Below are 17,877 nucleotides of genomic sequence, written 5' to 3'. Positions count from 1 at the left end.
GTATAATCTAATAAGTCTTTTTCAGAAGCATTATTTTACTCAGGTATTTTACTCACGTAATTTGTCGTCTTCATCAATGACGCATATCCTCCAAGGCGGGAATATCATTGCGCGTGTTCGTCTCGACGACCTGGTCTCGAAACATCATTTCAGTTTGTAAAAGTTACGTTATTACGTAATGTTGGCCTAATGGCTTTTAATTTTAACCTTTGTAACACATATGTGACCCATCTTACCTGAATTTCTTATTTGATTTAAATTTGTATTACAAATAATTATACGAAATTATGTTATTACAAATGTATGCTACCTTACAGATGTGAAAATATTAGTCTAGTAATTTCCCTACATATAATTATGATGCTGCTGTTTGAAAGCCCCCCCCCCCTCTCTTCCCTTTCTTTTTCAGATAGTGATGAGATTTGCATGCTGACCTTCATCCAGAGGTGAGTTTGCCCTTTCCAAACCATGGCTGCACACTACAAGAAGAGCGACACGAAATGCCACAGAATCCGTCAATATGGAAGTGCAATGAATGAGATTAGAGGCTCAATAAATGCTGTCTGTTAAAATTGATTATGGAACAGGTCTTGTCTGCATTTTATGTCAATTTTGATAGCTACTATTATCAAACTTTTCCCCCTATACATTCCAACTGCTTCTTTAAAATATTATTACATTATTAACAAATATAAATATTATAATTAAATATTGTACGATGTATTTCCATAATATAAAATAATAGCCTACCTACCTTATTTTAAATCGCTTTTGATGGTTCTGCAGCCATCTAGTGGACACGAGTTGCTACAAGCCAGTTTTTAAGAGGGAAACGTCAGTACTGAGGCGCAAACTACGTAATGGGCGTGGTTTAGTCATTCTGTCATCCTATTGGTCTAAATACGGGATGTGTTTCGTCCATCAGTTTCCGCTGTTATTTGAAACCGGTTTGAAACAATAAACAGAGTGTTGGTCCGTTTATAAAATGATAAATTGAACGCGTAATAGGTTAGTAATTAATCATCAGTGTTTTAAGGTATGGTTTATATTCATTTATTTGGAAATGTTTTACTTAAATGTAATTCAAGCCGCATTTGTAGACACTGTTTTTCCTGCAGTGTTTCTATACTGCTTATTTTGTGTTTACCATGGTAATACCATGTTTTTGGGCATTGCAGTATCATATTTTGCCATGGTATTGAAATAATATACTTTTTTTTAATAGTACTAACTTTCTTTACTTCCAAGAATACTGTAGTATGGTTGCAGTTTATTTTTTTTTGTTAGTATGTCTTTAAACACTACTTTTAGTTCACAAATACATGATAATACCATTGTATTCCCTGAAGTATTAGCATTTAATACCATATCTTACACAAATTGACAAACTAAATGTCATTTTTAATCAATGCATGTGTGTAAATGCAGTTCCATCAAGGTGCATTACAAACTAAACATGCATCTGTTTTCTTACAGGGTTTCAGCTCAGGATGGAGCAGGTGAGCAGGTCCATCATGTCGGGGTGTTTCTTATTGTTCTTTCTGATAGGAGGGATAGTAATCCGATCTGTGTCGGTTCCCTCCACCTGCTGTGGATGGATAAGAGGGGGTTTGCAGTGCCGATCAGGTCGGAGGAAAGGTGGAAGACATGAGAAGATGCTTAAAATAGTGTTGTAGCTCATAGTTCATGTGTGATTGGCTTAGATAAAGATGGATAGAAAAGCTCTGACTGCAGCATTGCAGTCCAGGGACAAAACATACGTGTTTTTGTGGACCTACAGCCAGTTTCAGGTGGCAGAATTGAGACTATTCAGATATGTTTGCAATTATTTCGGATGTTTCAGCATGCATTAGTTTATGACATGAGGTCACATGTAATAATGCGTGTGAGTTTAACGTGTTGCAATGCTCTTGCAGCAGGAGCAGAGAGAGTGGGACGCTGTGAACAGGCTGCTGCAGCATCATGGGTTCAAACCTGTCAACTTTGCAGATCCAACAGAGAACAAGAACCTTGCAGGTAATATGTGTTCGTGTGATATGTTAATATTTATGTATTTAAATTATATATAAATGTATTAAATATTAATTATATCTCAATAATTAAATAATATGGACATTTTACTATTTTTAGTGATTGAATGTGTCTATTTAATATTTAGCTGTTTTTACAGTTGTTAATTGTTTTTAGAGAAGCACAATATATTGCTGACTACATGTACTATATATTGGTCAATCTGTCATAATTGTTTTATATAATTGTTATAAATGACTCCCAGCAAATTCGGACAGATAAAATCAGGGCTATGTAAATTATAATGTTTAGATAAGAAAATGATAAAATTCTAGATATTTTTGTGCTGATAAAAGATAAAAGACAACAAACAAAAACAGAATGGATGTATAATATCAGTTATCTTTCCGGCTACTGACCAAATAAATAAATATTAATTATAAGAACCGACCAACATTTCTGTGTCAGTGCATTTTTGTGATGATGTTTGTTTGTTGTCTAGATTTGGTTTTGTTAGAGCGCAAGTCTGCATCTAACTTCCGCATGATGTTGAAGACTATGCTGTCGGATTCTGAAAGGAGACAAGGTCTAATTCAAGAGCTCATTCAGTCCAACAGCCAATTAAAGTGAGTCCAGCATTCACAGATGCATAATTAATACGCTCTATTATAGTAGAGTCTTTATTATGTTTATATAATTGGGTAATGACACAAATTACGTATGTTTAGTACAGTGAATTTCACCATACCTGTTACCATATCCGGGCCATTTTTCACCTTAAAATGAAAAAGTACAAAATTATATTTTGCATAAACGATTTTTTTTTTCTCTATGACAAGTAAACACATTTCCCCCCAATTCACATTACTGTAATGCCAAAATTAAAGTCTAATTTTCAGACAAAAGAGTATACAATATCGACAGTCATTTTGTTTATTGACCATAACCGAAAAATAATTAAAAATTAAAAATAGTTGCATGAAAAAAAATCTAAAAAGTATCGTTTATTTGTAATGATTAAACATGTACTAAATAAAAATGTTGTGTATTTTAATTTAAGAACCTCTAAATCAAGTAAATTAAATTATAAATTATATATTATAAAGTCAAGCATAATTTTGGAGCCATTACAAATGCTTGCACTGCGACGTTATTTTTTTGACAATTCTCATTACCGTAATGTGAAAAAAAAGGTTTTATCCATCATTGTTTATATATCTTGTACTGATTTTAATTAAAAATATATATATATCAACAAGAATTTCATTACTATATTACAGTTTTTTTTATTCATTGCGGTGATGATATTTTCAAAGAAAGATGTTCTTATGTTTTATGAAAATAATGTCACAATAAAAAATCCTAGGTCTCTTAAAAGTAGACTTTGTTTTCTTTATGCAAAATATCATTTTGGGGTAAAACGTGACCTCGACACTAAGTATTACTTTACGTACATATGTTTTTCACTCCTTTCTCGATTGGCATTTCATCATATATATTCAAATGGCTCTTTTATATTTGAATTGTTTAGCACATGTTGTTTCTCCAGGGAGGCTCCTGGACGAGCACATGCTCAATAATGTAAACGATAGTGGTGCTGACCACCTGCTGTAATGTGATATAATCCGAGATGAGTGTAGGGATATGAGATCAGCTGACAGGACAGACGTGTTCACAACACAGCTGATCTATGCCAACTGAAAGTGCAAAACTAGCAGATGCTAAGATGCTTTCGTCATTTTCAGAGATGAAGTGCAGCAGCATCAGACGCGAGCCGCCCAGCAGTCTCAGAGGGCTGTCGAGCTGGAGGGCATCCTGGATGGGGTGAAGGTCAAAGTTCAAGACCTGGAGGACTCATACATCAGTAAAGCGGCCCAACAGCACGGCCAGTTCCAACAGCTGCAACAGGAAAAGAGAGATGCTGAGGTATTCATGCATTAAAGGTGCAGTAAGCGATTTATAAGAAACTGTTGATATTTGAAATCAACCCAAACAAACACACCCCTCCCTTCATTGCTCCTCCCCCAAAATGCACAAACACACAATGCGAGAGTGGATGTCTCTTTATCAAGGCTGAAGCGAAGCAAAATAATGCTTTTTTTTTAATAACACTCTCTCTCCTCCCCCATCATGAGTGGACACAAAACAAGTGTGTTTTGGTGCTCAGTCTGATCCACTTTTAACAGCGTTTCTCAGAAATCGCTTACTGCACCTTTAAATGAAATGCTTTCTAGTTATCAGTATTAAAAGCTGTTGTTTTGTGTGTCCGTGCAGAAGCGCCTTCAGTCTCTGGAGCAGAAGCTTTCTCAGGAGAAGGAGCAAGTGTCTCATCTGCAGAAGAAGCTCCAGTACGTTGTGCGGGACGAGGAGAGACGTGTGACCCGCCAGAACCAGGCTTTCCAACAGATCCACCGCAGATCAGCCCGACACAACTCCACCACCGACCAGCAGTGAGTGCCAAAGAGGATCATGGGATCGGCTGTGTGTTTATGTCATGGAAATTAATACAATCTTACAAAAAATAAAATAATAATAATATATATATATATATAAATAAAAAAATAATATTTTTTTATTAAATATAGTATTTAAATTACAATTGTTTTAATAATTGTGAACAACTCAGTCATTGGTCAAAAGTATTCAAAGAGTTAGAATTTTACAAAAATGCGAACAACTGGAAACGTTTTTTTTCTGTATTTAAAAAAAATAGAATTTATTTTTTAATTCGATTTTATTTGAATTACATTGCATTTTAATTTATAATTTATAGTTCAGTTATCTCTCATAATTCTTATTTTTTGTATTTATTATATTTATTATTTTAATATATTTGTATTTGTGTATTTATTATTTAAATTAGAATTTGTTTAGTAATTGTGGAAGTCATTGGTCAGAAGTACCACTGCAAATTATTTTTATTGTTTAAAATGTTTCAAAATTTTCAAAAACAATATTCATAAATCTCTATTTTCTTTTATTTATTATTATTATTAAAAATACTCACCAAGTAATAGCAAACAATAGGAAGTCATTAGCGTAAATAGATTATAGAATGTTGTCAATATTGTAATAAATTATAAATTTCACTTTTAATTGAATTATTTTTATATTTATTATTTAAATTATCATTTTATTATTTACATTAGAAATTTTTTGATGACCTTAATTTTATTGATTTTTACAAAACAATTTTACATTTTCTAAAATCATTTATAAATCATTTATACATATACATATATATATATATATATATATATATATATATATATATATATATATATATATATATATATATATATATATATATATACAGTGCTATGCATAAGTTTAGACACCCATGCTAAAGTTGACTAAAAAGAGGAATAAAAAATCATCTTTTGGAAACTGAACTTAATGCCTTAATTGCATAGCACTGTATATATATATATATATATATATATATATATATATATATATATATATATATATATATATATATATATATATATATATATATATATATATTTTTTTTTTTTTTTTTTTTTAAGTATTTAAAAAACAACAACACAGTAATTGCAAGAGAAGAACTAATTTGTTTCTGGGCTTGCAGAAGCTGACACTGTTTTTGTTTCTTTAAAGGATTTTGGACGTCATTGACGTGTACGAGTCCCAAATACAACAGCTACGTAATGAACTAATGTAAGCATATGAAATATTTTATATTTCAATTATTGATGAAACTCCTCAAAACATCAGTGTCACGTTTTCCTGCAGACTGTATAAAAGCAGCTCAGGAGAGAAGGACTCCTCAAACTCCCAGAAGAACAGATCCACAGTGGAGAAAGATGCCATTGACTATTCCTCCAACTATAAAACCCTTTTAAAGGTATGATTAATGATAAAAGTTTGATTTCTGTTCGCCGACTTGACATGTAAACATGGTTCTGTTCAACTGCAGTCATACCAGGAGCAGCTGAGGGAGACCAAAGCCCAGCGAGAAGAACTCAGGACCCAAATCCAGCGGTTAAAAGAAGATCTGGAGTCTAGGTTGATACCACATTTTTGGAGCTTTTCCTATAGAGTAGCATTAGCGTCCTACTTTTTCAATCAATTTCTCGATGGAGAAAATTTAGTTTTTACTTTCAGTACCTGACTTTTGCAATTGGTTTATTTGGTGACATTTTTAATGTTTCATGTTTTAGACCCACCATAAAAGAACTCAAGACCTGCAAAAAGCAGTTGAGACGCTTGGACCGAATGATTCAGCAGAGCAACATCAGGTAAGATCTGCAGAGAGCGAACACTGTTTTCTTCTAATGAATCAAGCTAACGAATGACTTGTTGAACAGGTCATCTCAAGCACTCAAACCACAGGACTCGGCTGAGACGCCTAACACGGATAATGCCAGCATCCAGCACCTGGACGCACACAACTGCAAGAGACACCTTACGGTATGTGGAGATTTGTATTTACTGTTCTAATATTTATGCGTTTTATTTGTATATTTATTATTTAAAGGTGCATTGCGCAACATTTCATGTTAAAAATACCCGTTTTTCTAACCCATACATGCTTGAACAATTGTCTGATGGGCTGAATGAGCCCCTCTCTGATCACTGCGTTTGCCTCTATAATCCTGTACAGTAAAATAAATAAGAGGGATTTGGGTCGGAATTTGAGACTGGGCCTATTAAATTGCCTACATTGCAGTTTCGCTTGTCGCCAGAGGGGGCATAGTTCTGCAAAAACTCAGAGACTTGCGCAATGCACCTTTAAATTTTTATTTGTTTAGTAATTGCGAACAACTGAAAGTCATTGGACACAAGTAACCCTGCAAATTATTTTTGTTTATTTATTTTGGGGAGGCTTATTTTTATTAATTATATTTAAAAAATACATATATATTATTATTATTACAAATCCTCACCCAGTAATTGTGATTTAAAAAATAAATTAAAAATGTATTATTTTAATTAGTAGATGCACAACTAAATCAGCAAAGCAGGGTTTTATAGTTAACTAAACCCATACAAAAATGTGTTACTTAAAATAAAATAAATGTCAACTGAATTAAAATATAAACATTTTATTTAAGCTTTTCTCATTTTCATTTAGTTCTACTTGATGTACTAAAGTAACTATTACTGAAAAAAATCATATAGACATTAAAAAATTTAAATTACAAAAACACTACAAAATTGCTCACTTTTTAGTTCAAATGAAAACAAAATATGCATTTTTTTTTAAACGTATAAAAACTATAATAGTATCAGATTTTAGAGGTTTACATGTTTTTGGTTGTTTTTCAGGATGTTTGTACGGAACTCGGTGTGCAAAACGTCAATCATCTCATTTCTGCGGTGAAAGTTCGATGCAAACAGGCTGAATCTGCCACCAAACTGGAGAAGGTGAACTTAAAAACTGATTCGCTGTATGCATAGAATATGGTTTTATGTATAAAATTCTACTCGACTGTTTTCAATGCGACAAATACGTTTTTGACTCATTATTTAATCGGACTGACGAAAGATAAGATTTTTGTATGCAAAAATGATGCAACTTGCTGAATGAACTGTAAGTGAGGTCATGTGACAAGCATATTTTGCATAACGCATGCTATTTAACATACTATTTTAAAACAGATTGCAGTGCGCTACTATTCCATTCGGAACGTAGCCGATGCCTTTCTGACATTATGATCTGATTTACCTGGCAGATCCTACATGACATCACCACTGTCCTGACCAATCCGAGGGCTCCGTTGGGTTTGCTGAGGCAGCGTGTTCAATCTAACCTAGAGCTCGGCCGGGAGGCGGAGTCTGAGTTGATTGTTTCCACCTTGGATGTTTGGAGCCAACAATTAACCTCTCTAGCAGTGAGTAAAATCTGGTTAACTTTTGGGCAATGAATTTAGCTAAAGGTGTGGTCACATTTAGCTTTGTTCGGTGAAATTTCGTGGGTGAAATTCAGTCATTTCAGTAGGAATCCACGCAATCCTCGCTTGAGGGTGAAAGATTTCCCCACTCAGATTTCGCAACGGGTACAAGTTTGTTATGTGGATTTGCCGTGTTGACAACCTGAAAGTTGTTTGGTTTGACAGTGACTTCGTACATCGTTATACTGTTGACAGTCCAGAAATCCAGAAAAATCCAGAAAAGTGACTTCATTCATTGCTACACTATTGACCGTATATATTGAGGCCACAAAACTTTGCCGAAATTTTTATTTAACTAAAAGTGTGGTCAAATTTACCGTTCGATGACTCTTCACATGCAAAATCCAGTCATTTCAGTTTATTATTATTTCCTTCAGCTGAGACACCTGTTCACTAGCCTGGAAATCCAGACCTGGCATCGACTAATGAAAATCGGCCAGCTCGAGGGGCGGCACCAAGCATGCATTTGAAAATCTCACTGCACGCAATTGGATAACACTACGACCAATCACAACAAGCCCCATTTGCTTAGCTACCAGCGGAGCTAACTGGTAGATTAGACTCTTGCCGTATCCGGTCGGAAAAACAGCAAAAACGTCCTTCTTGCAAAGGAACGATTCGAGCGCCGTCTTCTGTTCCTGTTTTAGATAAAAAGCCAAGTCTAACTCGTTCATTGTAGCGACCAAAGCCGTTTCAAACAACTGGTGTTCATCCACAGCCACCTTGTAATGTTACTAATGACTTTGACGTCACAGCGCTGTCGTCATCTATTTAGCTCGCCTCTGGCCCGCCTATATCAGATAACCCGATGTGATTGGTGCAGCTCGGATACAAGGGCATATTTAATGAGCATCATTACTCAACCCCAGAGTAAACTCGCTTGCTCTTGCTCTCGCGATAACTCTGGATTTCCAGGGTACTTATTCACCATGGTGGTTTTAAATTGCTTGAAATATGATTGGAATTACTTCAAAAAGGAAAATACAGTAAAGTGCAACAAATTCATATAGGCTACATAAAATTATAATGAGAACATTATAACTTTGTGCTTGGGACGTGACATTTAATGGTGAGACTTTTGTTTTTGTAATCAAGCTCTCAAAATTATATAAAAATTTGGATTTAGATTTATCGGCCAATATATCGGCTTTTAAATATACATAATTATCGGTCATCTGTATCGGCCAAAATTTTCATATTGGTGCATCCCTAAAAAAAAGGTGCATTGTTGACTGTCAACAGTGTAGTGATGTATGAAGCACAGCTCATACTGAAATATTGCTAATGTGACCTCACCTTAACTGCAGAAGGAAATCATTGGGTTTGAATGTGATTGCTTTGGTTTACTAGGATCTTCATCGTGCCCTCATCAGGCTGGAGAAGAGATTGTTGCCATGGCAGCCCGAGAGCGGCATTACCACACCTTTAGATTCTGTCCGGGTGGAAGACTTGATGCTTATCGTCGACACGCTTCTCGATGAGACGGCATCAGAAGACAAGGTTCTTCTCCTAAACTCAATTCTCCCCTTAGCGTTCTTAATAATCCACCAGCTGATGATATTCTCGCCGTTCCTTAGGTTCTGCGGAGTCCCACCAGACACACCCTGGAGTCCATGGTCGCCCACTTCCAGAAACTCTTCGACGCCCCGTCGCTGACAGGAATCTATCCTCGCATGAATGAGGTCTACACCAAGCTGGGCGAGATGAACAACGCCATGAGGAACCTCAGAGATGTTCTGGAATTGGGTATTGAGATGTCTGAGCATATCTACTTGACTTGAGTGTGAGCTTCCTCATCCTCTCTGATTTAATGTTGTCATATCTTGTGATAGATGACAGAGCGCCCCCTAGCGAGGTTGTCAACAAAGTTGCCGCGATTGTGTCCCAGTCAGGAAACGTAGCAAGTCAGGAGCTCCACAGCCTTCTGGAAAGCAGCGACATTGACAGGTATGTCCATGTTTTGTTTGAATTTTTGATTGTGCTCAATGCAGAACAAATGTGTGTAAAACTATGTGGCAGGCAACACTTTATGATTGTTAGCATTAGCTAATGCGTGAACTAACTAAACAGTGTTTTCCCATCATTTATCAACTCTACTTTTTAATTTATACAACTTGAAATGTTCAAAACATTAACATTTACCCGATTAATAAATATTGTTCATCAAACCTAAAGTATTAACAGATTAAAAATCTGCATCAATTAACATTTGTATTCGTAGTAATTAACGAAATATATTAAATTAATGATTTACAGCTCATGTAAATTGATTCAATGCAATCTTTCAATTTATGTAAGAATGGTTTTTATATATATACATATATAAAATGATTAAATATCCATTTTCGCATTTAATTCCATGCATCAACAAATATTCTATTTGTTTACATTAGTTAATGCATTAGATATCATGAACTAATAATGAACCAAACATTTTTTAGTGTTAAAAATGTAATTTATAAAAAGTAATTAACAAATTTTATAATACATTCACTTATGTTGGCGATTGAACTTTAAATGTTACAAAGGTCTTACATTACATTAAGCAGATGCTTTTATCCATTATGCAACTTCTTGTACAAACTGACATTCAATGTTTCTATTTATTTTTAGAATGATTTATAAAAAAAAATACTAAAGCATACATGTTCTCATTTAATTTCATGCATCAACCATCTAAAGAATAATATTTCAATTTGTTTACATTAGTTTTTGCATTAGGTATGATGAACTAACAATGAAAATGTTTTTACAGTATTTAAGTTTATACATATACTTGTTTCATGTTTTCATAATACAATAATTTATAACTTGTAGTGTTAAATAAGTGTATGAGGTAAGTTTAGCTCATTATTTTATGATAACCAGTACATTAATGAATTGAACCTTATAGTGTTGCCAACCTTTCATGTAAATTGACAATTTATTGCTTTCATTTATGTAAAAATGGTTTATAAAAATGAAATTAAATATGAAAATGGTCTTAAATTTGCATTTGAGTTCATTTGAGAAAGCATGATTGCTTAAAAATGCGTCAAAGTGCGTCAATTTAATATCAATTCAGGAACAATTTACACAAAATACACAAAGGCTCATTTCTTCATTTGGAAACTGCAAGTGAATGACAGACAGCAAGTGTTTTCATAGTGACATTTGTATTTTACAGTATCATTGTCAAGCTGAAGGAACATGAGGAATTCTTTCCGGTTTTCCACTCATTTATACTGGAACTTCTGCAAACTCTGGGTGAGACCAAACTTTATTCATATTCAACAGGAGTCAGTTAAACTCAAATGAAAAGTACATACAGTACATCTGTATTCTAGTGTATCTGAACTTAAACCATGAAAGCGCAGATCTCAAGTTCTCCTAAAAACATCATCACACAGACATTAACATTATGTTGTGGCACTAGCTGAGTTCCAGTTTCCTCTCTTTTTCAGACGTCTTGACCCTAGATGACGTTTTACCGACCGTACGCACTCTCAAGTCAGCGGCGTGACTAAAGGCTGATGTGTTGTAAAGCACCATGTGGTTTCAGAACTGATTTTAAATGTTTTGCTGTGTATTAATTAGAAAATACCTTTTGTTCATATTTTATAAATAAATTAATAAATGTTTTCTGAATCGGCTCACAACAGCACGGTTTTTGTAACATCTCGTATTCAAAATCTCTTTCATTTTAAGAAACTACTATTTATTTATTTTTTGGTAGAAATACTGTGCATAAAACGTCCATCAGTCCCCTTCCTCTGAAGAGCTGGAGTGTCCTTGAAGAAGTTTCTCCATGATCAGACTGTTGGAAGGCGCGTTAGTGATTAGCGTCAACACAAAAGTGGGCGTCTCCTTTGATACGTGACGTATGACCGTACAAGACGCCAGGTCCTCGATGTGAAAGCCAGCGTGAGGCTGAACGTCCTGCTGGAGAACGGAGTCCGTCGTCTGATCGCCAAAAAACTGCAATAAGAAAAATACATGCTTTTCTGAACTTGTAAATACTTAGAGATGAATGTACAAAAACCTTTTAAGGGCTGTTTACACAACACTTTAAAACTTCACACGGCAACGCCATTTTGGGAGCCTGGAAACGCAAGCTTTTGAAAACAATAATGCTATTTCCATGTAAATTACAAAAATGCAAATTCATGAAAACAGTGACATCATGCATATTACATGTTCAGTCTATAGAAGTTATGTAGCCCCGCCCCTTTTCAGCGCTGCGCTCGTTGTCTTTTGACTTCCGGTCTGTATTTTCACAGCGATCTTGCGTGTTTATTAATGAACGTCTCGTTTTAAAATCTTCCCAGTCGACTGACATTTGTTTAGTCATCTGCTTTAAACATTACAGTCCTCAGGATAACTTTTGTTAACTTTACATTAAGTAAATCCACTTCAAAAGCTAATTACTCCTGGACAGAAATGCCATAGAAATATACAGAGCGACCGCAAAACGGAAGTTAAAAAACAATATTCTAAAGATGGCGGCGGCCTCGTTTCTCTGACGCATAAAGTCTATAGGAGCGTAGTGTTTCTTTACAAAGTGACATCGCCATCTACTGGCCTGGCATGAATAGTACAGCGATTTTAGTCGTTTCCGTGGATCTGTGTGAACATCCGTGACAATAGCCGCGTTTCCATTACCCTTCAAATTACGCAAATTGAAATTGCGAAGTGAAAATACGCTCAATTGAAACACGTCAATTTCGCAAAAACTCCCATTTATTGCAAAAAAGTTTTTGCGCTCGCATGAGGTGGTTTTTCAGGCAATTCGAAAAAGGAATGTTACGCAAAACGGCAATGGAAACAGTTTTTGCGCATTTACAGGTCATCTGACTTAGAAGGCGCGGTGTGTTTGGACAGAATACGAGTTCTTGAGAAGAAAGAATGACACAAATACTGGATTCTAAACCTTAAACAAATGCCACAATCAAGACCTCAGAGCAGAAATGAGGGAGAAACACCCAGAAACAACTCATATGTGCCGCTCACAGTATAAGGGTCTTTCCTTGCCATTAATGCTTGGATAACACACCTACGTTTCCTTCCATTAATAATAATAACGTCTAGTGCGGTACGTGGCTGTGATATATATAAACTTAACAACGTCCGTTACCATGATTTTTGACTTATCGCGAGAGGAAAAAATGACGTTTTAGTTGCATAACATCAGTTAATCGAAACGGCGTCATTTCGCAATAGTTTTTTGTCGATATTTAGAAAAAAAAAATCGCAAAAGTTTTGCGCAAATCTTTAAAGTCCCTGTAAAGTCAAAATTAAGTATGTGTTCTGAGTTTGTCACACCACAGAAAAATGTGTTATTAGCCACCCAGCCAAATGTTAATGATAAAAAAGCCGGCAAGTACATAAAATAAGCGATCAAAATCTTGGAAAAATGAGCAGTATCTCTGCTCTCAAATGCTGGGGGCGTGTCCGCTGGCTGCGCTGAAACCACGCCCACTCGCAGGAAAGCTCGCTGCCGTCGACTCACAACACTCAACTGTCACCGCTACAGCCGGAATGGATGCTCCTAGCAGCTTAATTTGTTTTACAAAGCCATACATGTTCGAGCCTGGACTACCTACTATAATTATAACATAAGAACACAAGGCAACTTACACTCATTGGTGGGCACGCACTGCCGATGATGGCACCAGTTGTCGGCGCGACGGGAGGATGAAGGCCGAGGCGGGAGATAGTCGGTTCGGCCACATTCACCAGTAACAGCGGATTTAGTGAATGAATCCCAGTTGTCTCCGACGAAAGTTTATAAAACTATCCCGTGTAAAATGATCACTACAGATGCAGGTTTTGGCGGTGATCCTCAGCTCTCCATCAAGGTGGCTCTTCACAAAATTAATCCACCTCTTGTTGATATGATAGTTTTTCGGAAATTTAAATAAGGACACCGATCTGTTTTGTACGTGATCTCATCCAGGTAATACGCATTTCCGTGACGAAGGCATAGCTAGCTAGCAAACTGTAGGATGTAATAACTAATAGTACTGACAGTAACTCAGTCGCGATTGAGTTGCAAACTGATGTGAATGGGCTCCAGTGCGTCATCAAGTAGGGGCGTGTCCAGGAGCTCAGGGGCTCCAGTGCGTCATCGAGCCCCCGTTTTAGCCCCGCCCAAAAAATCCGGAACACAGCAGCGGTGAAAAACTGTTTAACGGTCTAACTCCACAATTCAGTACTTCACAGTGCACAGTCTTTGTAATATGATTTAGCAATACATTTCTAACATTTATAATTTGTTTAGAATTTTTTTTTAGAACTGCCTTTACAGGGACTTTAATGGAAACGGGCCTAATGTTGTCACCTGTACACGAAAGACGCAAAGGAAAAACTTTGTTTTTTAGTACGTACGCATCTGTTTCGACAGAGATAAAGGTTACTTACAGCTTTCCCTGACAATGGATTGATGAAATCGGCCCAGTATCCTCCTCTCCACAGCGTGAAGCAGATTTCTTTAGCACCGCTGACAAACTGCAACAAGACGTCACATCTTTACTTTACAGTTTACTGACGAAATGGGAAAATTTATCATAACCACATCAAGGTCATGGCATTCAAAGACATTTGTTACAAAAGATTTGAAGCAGCACAATTGTTTTCAACATTGATAATAATAATAAATGTTTCTTGAGCATCAAATCAGCATATTATAATGATTTCTGGAGGATCATGTGACAATGAATGGAGTAATGATGCTGAAAATGCAGCTTTGATCACAGGAATAAATTATTTAACATTATAATGTAAAAAAAATGTTCACAATATTACAGTTTTTACTGTATTTTTTATGCAATAATTTGGGGGGCAGAAGAGACTTCTTACAAAAACATTTTTAAAAATCTTACCTACCTCACAATGTTGTATCATATATTTATATTATCAATAGATATATTTAGGACAATCAAGCACTTTTAATCTTCAATATCTTACTCTTGTCATTTTTTTTGTATTCCTTATCATTGTAATACAGAAATTATTTTCATACAAAATATGCTATATGTATACACTAATATTAAAATGTCAAATGTATAAGTATAATATAATAATATATAAATAAATATGTACAATTAAAAAATATGTATTTTTTTTAAGTCAATATGTAATTTTCCAGCCAAACTCACATGATCCAGTAGTTCCTCCTGATCTCTGTTCAGTTCCTCTGTTCCCAACTTCTGGTTCTTTTGTGTTACTGTGACGACAGTGATGGGACTCATTGGCAGCACTGGGAAAAACAGCTCTAACTCTGTCAAGACAAGGATTTGGTTATTAAAAAACTGTTCAAGTAACTTTAAAGATGCTTTACAGGTATTTTATATGTGCGTACCTTTCTTCAGCAGCTCTGGACAGGAATGCATGGAACACTCCACATTTGACTGACTGAAATAGTGTTCAGCTTTACTGACTCTCTGCGCCATGAGAGAAACTTCTTTACCCTAAACATCACAAATCAACTCAGTCATTGGAAGAATAAAGAACAAAACTGAAGAATTTTTTACCATAAAACTGATTTTTACCTGATATTCATTGACGAACTGTGCGAGTATGAACTCGTGCCTCTCTGCGCTAGAAGGGGTGGTTAAAACATCCGGGACCGTCCGGTGGACCGGGACTTTCATCTGTAACTCGGTACCTTTGAGGTGACAGTCGAAACCCACGTTGCCTGGCAACTGGAACCTTTGATCTTGAGGCCCGAACGGACCCATTGTCTCATCTGGCCATACTGTGGTAGGACCTGTCAGAAACACCATTTACAAACATTTAATGTATGAATGAATACAAATATATTAATATAATAAAATGTATCAATTTACACACATACATATATATATATATTAACATATATAAAATGTTACATTGTTATACACTATAATACTAAACAATTAATGTTAATGTATTAACATTTTTATATATATATATATATGTAAATAATATATAGACATATATAAATAAAATAAATCACATTTGTATTGTTATACACCATAAATATATAAATAAGCAATAAATAAATATATATAATTTATTTATTTAGAATTATGAATTATTTTAAATTACCATATTTTTTCTTCAAGAGCAAGAAACATGAAACCGTATATATATATAGTCTAATGGCATATATTATAGTATAGCAAGCATATAAATAAATATATATCACGTTCATGTAACAGAAACCTTCATAATGACCTGAGTTTTGAGATGGTACAGCTATATAGGGCTCATCTGATCCAGAAGAACCAGCGGCTGAAAACCCTCTGACAGCCACGATCCTCTGAACCAGTGTGTGAACCACAGACGACTGGCTGACCTGTCTAACCCTCCGGCACAGCACCTGCATCATTCAACACACACACACACACACACACACACACACAGCGTTACACACACATCAACACCCACTCATCGAATGATCATATGATGATGAGTGATACTCACACTCGCCATAATGCTGTGCACAGCTCCACTTCACTTCAACCTGCAAACACAAATATAGCAAACATTCATTTTAAAGACTGAACTTACTTCATATTAAAATACGTAATAATGAGAAAATACAATAATATATAATGTAAAATACAATAAATAAATCTATACACGTAAAAAGAAACGTGTGGCTTCTCATAGACAAGTATTATATAAAATTAAATTACATAAGTTATATAAATTACATAACTGTTTTAAAAAGGTTAAATATGATAAAACAACTTGTATTATATGTATAATATTTTAGACTTGAGTGTTTCTTTGTCATATTGTATTAAATATTTTACTCAAAAATACACATAAAAGTCCTTGTTTTCCTTGCTTATAATAACACACTTCATAAATTGCGGTTAAATGTAAAACTCTGTCACATACACATGTATATGAGTACAGACTGTCTTGTTTACCCCATAGATCAGCTTGTAAACACCTCAAACCAACACTGTTATGATCCGCTCACTTTCACTTCAAACACGATTAAAGCACAGCGAACACGTGACATTAGCGTCAAACTCTCGTCGACACGCTGTTCTGCTATTATAGATCTATATGACACAGGTTTAATAGTGATGTGTCGTTATTTTTAAGGCGTTTTCAAGGTAAAGGACAACGTGTTCCACTCACTCACCCTGTTTGTCTTTTCCAGGTTCTGGATCTGCTGATCATCACGTCCGCACGATCAGCGTCATGACGTCATGACGGAGCGCCGCACAGTACAAAAGCAGCAACAACACAAAATAACAAAAGATATAAATAAAATCATATATATATATATATATATATATATATATATATATATATATATATATATATATATATATATCATAACACTGTAATGTTAAGCACATTTAATTATAAACATACTAATACAAATATATGAATATGATATGAATAATATTAATAAATAAACAGTACCACAAAACAAAATTACAATATTGCTGGAGACCGCAAAAAAGAAAAAAGAAAAGAAATTGAGTCACAAATACGCATGCGTTGACAGATAACGTCCTCTAGGTGTCAGTACAAGCAAACGCTTGTCATTCTGCAACTGTGGCAAAAAATATATATAATTATAACATGGTACCAAGTAATTGCAGACAAAAACAGCATAAAAAAAATCATCAGGTATCAAATGAGAAAAAAAAGAAAGAAAGAAAAGAACGGAAGGCTGTCATATAAGGTGAATGTCGCTGCGTTGGAAGGTTAGACAAGGCGAATATGTCAGCTGGGCAGAAAAGCCTGTTTGAAGGGGGCAGCGTGTGTCCCTGAAGACTGACGTGTCCTCAGAACAGAGTTGAAATGGAGTGAGGTTTGGGCCAGAGGCTTTTGCTGCCTCTCTCTCTCTGTACACATACACACACTTGCATCTGCATCACGAGCAGCCACCATCTGGCATCTGGACGCGGGGACGAAGAGGTCAGCAGGTCTAGGTGACCACACCGTCTCTCTGCTGCAC

At 35.3% G+C, this 17,877-nt stretch overlaps 2 protein-coding genes across 6 annotated transcripts; one reads left to right on the top strand and one right to left on the bottom strand.

The window, feature by feature from the left end:
* The first annotated feature begins 919 nt into the window (after nucleotides 1–919).
* cep70 (centrosomal protein 70) lies at nucleotides 920–11,581 on the top strand. Of its 3 annotated transcripts, none has more exons than XM_081384928.1 (18): nucleotides 920–1,036; nucleotides 1,477–1,499; nucleotides 1,917–2,016; nucleotides 2,513–2,636; nucleotides 3,756–3,936; nucleotides 4,285–4,460; nucleotides 5,632–5,691; nucleotides 5,767–5,878; nucleotides 5,951–6,039; nucleotides 6,195–6,272; nucleotides 6,342–6,444; nucleotides 7,303–7,401; nucleotides 7,710–7,868; nucleotides 9,279–9,428; nucleotides 9,506–9,674; nucleotides 9,761–9,875; nucleotides 11,095–11,174; nucleotides 11,372–11,581. In XM_081384928.1, the coding sequence occupies exons 2-18, from the start codon at nucleotides 1,491–1,493 to the stop codon at nucleotides 11,428–11,430; spliced, it is 1,863 nt and encodes a 620-aa protein (XP_081241054.1). In that variant the 5' UTR covers nucleotides 920–1,036; nucleotides 1,477–1,490; the 3' UTR covers nucleotides 11,431–11,581. The 3 variants fall into 3 exon arrangements, with proteins under 3 accessions (XP_081241054.1, XP_081241055.1, XP_081241053.1); XM_081384929.1 differs by having other exon boundaries at nucleotides 928–1,008; XM_081384927.1 differs by lacking the exons at nucleotides 920–1,036; nucleotides 1,477–1,499 and having other exon boundaries at nucleotides 1,792–2,016.
* On the bottom strand, nucleotides 3,768–17,147 carry mmadhca (metabolism of cobalamin associated Da). Of its 3 annotated transcripts, none has more exons than XM_081384932.1 (8): nucleotides 17,050–17,147; nucleotides 16,374–16,413; nucleotides 16,125–16,269; nucleotides 15,458–15,675; nucleotides 15,268–15,376; nucleotides 15,065–15,186; nucleotides 14,328–14,414; nucleotides 3,768–3,909 (listed from the first exon to the last, which is right to left on the bottom strand). In XM_081384932.1, the coding sequence occupies exons 2-8, from the start codon at nucleotides 16,380–16,382 to the stop codon at nucleotides 3,865–3,867; spliced, it is 735 nt and encodes a 244-aa protein (XP_081241058.1). In that variant the 5' UTR covers nucleotides 16,383–16,413; nucleotides 17,050–17,147; the 3' UTR covers nucleotides 3,768–3,864. The 3 variants fall into 3 exon arrangements, with proteins under 3 accessions (XP_081241058.1, XP_081241056.1, XP_081241057.1); XM_081384930.1 differs by lacking the exon at nucleotides 3,768–3,909 and adding an exon at nucleotides 10,959–11,885; XM_081384931.1 differs by lacking the exon at nucleotides 3,768–3,909 and adding an exon at nucleotides 10,959–11,885 and having other exon boundaries at nucleotides 16,829–17,059.
* Nucleotides 17,148–17,877: the final 730 nt, after the last annotated feature.

Source organism: Scardinius erythrophthalmus (genome assembly GCF_964197995.2).
Source record: "Scardinius erythrophthalmus genome assembly, chromosome: 14".
NCBI classification, from domain to species: Eukaryota; Metazoa; Chordata; class Actinopteri; order Cypriniformes; family Leuciscidae; genus Scardinius; species Scardinius erythrophthalmus.
This window is presented reverse-complemented; position numbering and strand designations above follow the sequence as displayed.

Excerpts from the sequence above, each read along its gene's own strand:
- cep70 (XM_081384927.1), top strand. The coding sequence starts at position 1,905 with ATGCTCTTGCAGCAGGAGCAGAGAGAGTGGGACGCTGTGAACAGGCTG. Across the intron at positions 7,869-9,278 it reads AACAATTAACCTCTCTAGCA|GATCTTCATCGTGCCCTCAT; the intron begins GTGAGTAAAATC and ends TTGGTTTACTAG. Across the intron at positions 9,675-9,760 it reads CAGAGATGTTCTGGAATTGG|ATGACAGAGCGCCCCCTAGC; the intron begins GTATTGAGATGT and ends ATCTTGTGATAG.
- mmadhca (XM_081384930.1), bottom strand. Across the intron at positions 15,676-16,124 it reads TGTACCATCTCAAAACTCAG|GTCCTACCACAGTATGGCCA; the intron begins GTCATTATGAAG and ends TGTTTCTGACAG. Across the intron at positions 15,377-15,457 it reads AGTTCGTCAATGAATATCAG|GGTAAAGAAGTTTCTCTCAT; the intron begins GTAAAAATCAGT and ends TGTGATGTTTAG.